The sequence below is a fragment of the Parasteatoda tepidariorum genome, chromosome 7 (genome assembly GCF_982258835.1).
Source record: "Parasteatoda tepidariorum strain Cologne lab strain chromosome 7, Ptep-v5.0, whole genome shotgun sequence".
NCBI lineage: Eukaryota > Metazoa > Arthropoda > Arachnida > Araneae > Theridiidae > Parasteatoda > Parasteatoda tepidariorum.
Window position 1 is genome coordinate 74,756,759 of NC_141761.1, and position 6,000 is coordinate 74,762,758.

Consider the following 6,000-nt stretch of genomic DNA (forward strand, 5'->3'; position numbering starts at 1 on the left):
TATTCTGTCTTGATCTCATTTGCCGTCAGGGCTTCGCGGTTAATAAACAATTTTCCACGCTCACCAAAATAAAGAGAAAAAAAAGAAAGAAAATCGTGAAGACAGGGGTTTAATTGGGGGAATGGCTTCTAGAAAGATCGAACTGCTGTAGTTGCCGAGGGTAGTTTAAGGAAACTCATTTGGGTTTTCGTTTAAAGAGATGCTAACAATATTAGAAATCGGCAAGCTTAGCTAGTTTCAATTAAGAGTGGCGTTTCTGCTTACGGAAAGTAGAAAGAGGGGCCAAATAGAATCAGTGACCAATCAGAATAGGCAAACAGATACGATAATGCTAGAATTTGTATAATTGAAGCAACTAGCATTGCTGCGAGGGAGAGAACTCAATCGTAGCTTGCGATTTCGAAGAATAATTGCATGAGTAAACAGGAATACAATAAGTATTATTGCTCTAAGACAGGAAACGTTAAATTACATTTGGAAAACAATAGAGAAATAGTCTCCATGTGTTAATTATATAAAAGCCGATGCATAATTTTTTGGGGGAAATGTAAACTGAAAGAGAAAAATATAAATAAATACCTAATTAACTTCAAGGTCATATGAATTAGCCTGTTTTATAGGTGTTTCCTCTCATGGTAGGTAAAAAAAAAAATTTAAAATTTTTCCTTGATGTATTTAATACTTTAAAAATATTACAATTATATATATTTACATGACATATTATTTAACGCATGTCTTTCACATTCTGCCTCGAGTTTTAAATTATATGTAGTATGAGTTAGTATTATTAAATGCTGAAGTATTAATTTTTTTATTTAAATAATTGCTAACATTCTAATTAATTAAAAGTTCTCCCCACTCAAGTACTTATTGCAAGTTCATTAATTTTTAAATACGCTATTATTTGTAGTAAACGAGATTATTTTTAAAAACCCAGACAAAATAATACGCATCTATGACTTTTAAAACAAATACATAAGACATATAAGAATTTATATGACATGTAAGAATAAGTTATGTAAGAACTTATATAAAATTATTACAATATTGATTAATAATTCTACTTAAAAAATTCCCTTGATTTTAGTATTTAGTTTCACTCAAAAGCTAATCTAGAATTCGAAATTGTTCCTTCTCCTAGATGGAAAATATCGAGCGCCCGAGGAAACTGCTTCTGCCCAAGAAAATGCTGCCCAGCAAGCAAACAAGAAAAGGAATCGGCATGGCATGGATAAAGGTCAGAAAAAGATATAAAAGAACTTTTTGAACAAAAATATGCAGTAAAATAATAAAAAAGAAATTATATTAATGTAGCTTAATCCGTTCATTTATTATTTTTAAAATTAAAAAATACACGAATTCTTCAATACGTGTATTTTTTCATTCATTCACGACTTTTCAATTAATAACCTAAAATAGTATTTATAAAAATTGCTTCTAAACTGACCACGCATATTTTTGTTGATGCAATTGACAAGTTGTGGCAAATTTAAATATAGTTACGAAAATAAAATACATTCTCAAATTTAAATATATTTCGTTTACTTTTTCACATTGCTTAGAAATTGCGAGTAGGAATTTAATAAAACATACAAAAAGTGCTCTTATTCAAATAAATTTATACTTTCATATTTATTTTGTTTTTAAATTATCCCCAAAATATTTAAAAAATAATGAGTTATTTGTTTTGATGCAAAAATTAATCTTAAATTATAAGAAATTGCTGCCCAGCAAGAAAAGAAAATGGCATCTTACGGAAGAAAATCAAATATAATTCAAAATTATAATTTTAAAAATTTTAAAAAAAAACTGCTTGAACTAAAATAAGTAATAAAATTATAAAACGGAAATTATAGTAAAGATAGCATAATCCGTTCAGTTATGATTTCGAAAACGGGAAAAATGCATTACGTTAAGCAAAAATTATATCTTTTGTTTTAGTTCTCCTCATCAGAAAATCATTAATAGTATTTATGAAACTGAAAAAAAATGCTTGCAAAAAGCTCACAGATTTTGTTGGTCTAATTTTTAAATTTCTGTGGCCAATTTTAAATATAGAGGGTATCAAACACATTCTCAAATCTAAATAATTTTCTCTTACATTTTTTGAAATTGTGAATTAGAATTTGAATAAATATATAAAAAATAGTTTTAATCAAATAAAAACTATTAGTTTATATTTGATTTTTTTTTAAATTGTCACCTTAAAAGTGTAAAAAAAGTATCTTTCAGTTAATAAGTTTGACATTTTGGACACTGTCGTAAATTTTTCAGAAAAAAATGGTTACATAACAGTTATTTAATTATTATTTGACCATATTCAAACAAAACAGCCAAATAACCATTAGTAAGATATTATTCAAACTTTTAACTGTGAGAAAAACCGTTTATTAACTGCTTTCACACAATACGGTTTTACAATCAGAATTTTATTGCACCAACTAAGCTCACCTAAAAAAAGCAAATTAGTTTTTTGCCTCTAAAACCAAATGGGCTAATCTGTCAGTGACGTGGCTTACAGATCAGAGGTTCGAGTCCCAGTATTGACACCACAATATTTCCTCTATTCCCTTCATTACTTGAAAAGTTTCCAGTGTCTTTGGCACTCTTAATTGACTAACAGAAAGCCCAGCTCTAATGTTCAGTTAAATTTCTTTTTTATGGTTTTGAAACCATTTAGTGGTAAATTGTTTAAAAAAAACAACAACATATAGTTATCTATTCATGATCTTAAAACCACTCTAATTGTAAATGGTATCAAAACCGTAAAGGAAAAAAATGTTCTTCACCGTAAACGTTACGGTTAATTGGATGGACATCCAATTAACCGTAAGATTGCTCTCGATTACTTTACCGTAATTTCAAAATGAAAATTCTAACAGTGAAATGTATGGATTTAATGGGAATTTTAAAATAAAGAGACATGTTTCATGATATTAGGATAGATTTTATTCACGTAAAGATAAATTAATATAAATATATACAAGTTTTTTCTTAAATGTTTAATGCTCATTTTTTTTAATCTTCTGAACTTTTTATTCTTGACATAGTCTCTTTAAGATGATTTTTTTTGTTTCTTTCAACAAATACAATAATTTTTTTTTCGATATAACGAAAGATAGATCATAAAAACTTTAAATGTCTTCATGAATTACTTCTAATATATTGTATCACTTATTATCTATTAATTGTATCACTTTAGTTTCGCGTATTTTAATTCGCATGTTTTTATTCTATATTTTTTTCTTACAGTGTCAGAAGACAGTTCTGGATCTAATGTACTCCACGAAGAGTTTAAATTGTATATAATCACTATTGGAATGCTGATTTTATACCTTTCTATGTGTACATAACAAAAATATTTTTGGTGAAATTGATCTTCCTGGGAGAAAATACATGTTTTCTTCATATACATTTAATTCAACCGGCCAAATGGATGAAATCTAGCATGCCGCATATCAAATATTGTTTTTGACCAACTCCAAATTCAAATGGTTAACTTTTAAAAATGTTGATGAATATTACGAATTTCTTTCTTATATTACAGATTGCAGCAGTAGTCAATATCCATTACTTATTATTGAATATGCGAAGATACGAAAAAGGATATTTATCTATTGTATGCTTAAAGAATGACTTACATAAATTTGTTTCAGTGAAAACAGAGAAGGTATTACCCAACGGCGTTCTGGAAGGGAAAGAAAACGTTTTATTATTTATAGAAATATTTATTATTTATATTCGTTTTAATTTTAATCATTTACTATCATTGGATATGCGAAGATACGAGAAAAGGATATTTATCTATGGTATACTTCGAGTATGACTTGCATAAATTTATTTCAGTGGAAACAGAAAAGATATTAGCCAGCTGTGTTCTAGAAGCTAAATAAAACATTTTATTATTTCTATTTATTATTTACGGAAATATTTATTATTTATATACGTTTTATTATTTCTCCATTATTATTATTCAATAGTCGAAGTTTTGAGAAAAGGATATTTTCTATGGTATGCTTCAGGAATGACATACATGAATTTATTTCAGTAAACATAAAATGTGTTAGCCAGCCGTGTTCTAGAAGGGAAAGAAAACATTTTATTATTTCGATTTATTATTTATAGAAATATTTCTTATTTATGCATTAATTATTATTGAATATGTGAAGATACGAAAAAAAGGAATATTTTCTTATGGTATGCTTCAAGAGTGACGTACAAAAAATTATTTCAGTGAAAACAGAAAAGATATTAGCCAACGGTGTTCTAGAAGGGAGAGAAAACGTTTTATTATTTCTGCATGAAAAATTCATAGTAAATAATATCGCATATTCATAAAGTGTACAGTATAATAAATAAATTATGTATTGTATTAATGTTTTTAATAAATATGTACATATTGGAATCTGACACAGGCATCCTATTGTTTATTAGCATGTCTTTAAGACTTAACATGACTTTTAAAAACACATGTAAAAGAATAAGTTATTGATTTATTTTATAAAAGTTATGAAGCAATGAAATAATTTGAAATGTATTAGATTGTGAAATACAGTTTTTTATTCCTACACAGTAATCCAAGACGTTTCAGAAAAATGAAGCAAAGAAAAATAAACGACAGTTTTGGGTTTGACAATGATTTCAATTGAACAAGGACATAATTCTAATTTATAGATAATTATATGATATCGAAGAAACGAATTATCCTTATATTTTTTATCCCTACACTGTAATCCAAGACGTTTTAGAAAAATTGAAGCATGGAAAAATAAACAACAGTTTTGAGTTTGAGAATGATTTCAAATGAGCATGGATATAATTCTAACTTATTAATAGATAATTATATGATATCAAAGCACTACGAATGATGTCCATACAATAAAATTCTTTAAGAACTGCGGTTTGTTAAACATGGATTTCTGCATTTGAATTTTTTTGTGAATGATATAGATTATGTTCCATTTTAAATAGTGTGGTGTACTTGCATAATATCTCTTAATGCAGAGATAAAAAGAAATTAAAAACTTATTTAATCATCAATCATGATTATTTGTTTCTTTGTTAAAATGTGTTAACATATTATCAAAATTTATATTTGTTGTCACATACCTTTTATGAAGATTCTATCGTTTCAGTTCATTGATTTTGACTATTTCATAATGTGCAGTAATCAAACATGACTAATATATTTCCATTAAAAAAGGTCCAATTTGGACCTAATTCCTTCATTTTTAGTAAACGTATCATTATTATTCGATATGAATATAATGCATAGAACAATTCAAAGAAAGATGGTAAGTAAATATGAGGACCAAGCATTTTATTCAACAGGATATAACCTTTTTTTTTTCAAATTATTTTTATTTATTTCAGATTCTATTTCAGTCATAGTCAGCTGTATGTATAATTGAATAAATCAGAAAGTAATTACAATCAAAATTGCCAATTTTTTTAATAATAAATATATGAAATACAAATATTTGTTTTTCGTTTAATTAACATCCGTTGCCTCTTTTGAACTTAAACAATTTATTTTTGAAGCTTGATTTTAAGCTTAAATAATAGTACTAAACTCTCCGAGCAATTTTAAATTATGAAAGCATAATTTTTTTTAACTATTTTACTTTTAATTTTCTAAAAATTTAAATAATTTACATATATTTTTTACGTTTAGTGATTAAGTTATCAACGAAATTATTTTCAACAAATATTTTCATCCAAATACTTTGCATCAATTTCATATTATAATATTCAGAGGTGATTGTGCTCCGGAAAAAATACGGATTTCCGGATTTTTCCCTAACTGCGATCCGGAAGTTTCCGGAAATCTTAGGTCCAGAAGTTCTAAGAAATCATCGATCACATTTATGTATAAAAATTCTTGAATATTTTATTTAAAAATATTAGAACTAGGCCATGGAACAGAATAGATCAAGATGGCAAAAACTTATTGGGACGGTCTTGGCCTGTCATTGGCTGTAGTGCCCAAGAAGAAGAATT

At 26.7% G+C, this 6,000-nt stretch overlaps 1 protein-coding gene across 1 annotated transcript in view; it reads left to right on the forward strand.

The window, feature by feature from the left end:
• The window catches only part of LOC107453725 (lachesin), a 282,317-nt gene extending 277,702 nt beyond the window's left edge, over positions 1 to 4,615 (forward strand). Inside the window, exons 11-12 of the mRNA XM_071183280.2 lie at positions 1,142 to 1,237; positions 3,253 to 4,615. Coding sequence (XP_071039381.2) covers positions 1,142 to 1,237; positions 3,253 to 3,353 — 197 coding nt within the window. The 3' untranslated portion in view covers positions 3,354 to 4,615. The remainder of the gene's footprint in view (positions 1 to 1,141; positions 1,238 to 3,252) is intronic.
• Positions 4,616 to 6,000: the final 1,385 nt, after the last annotated feature.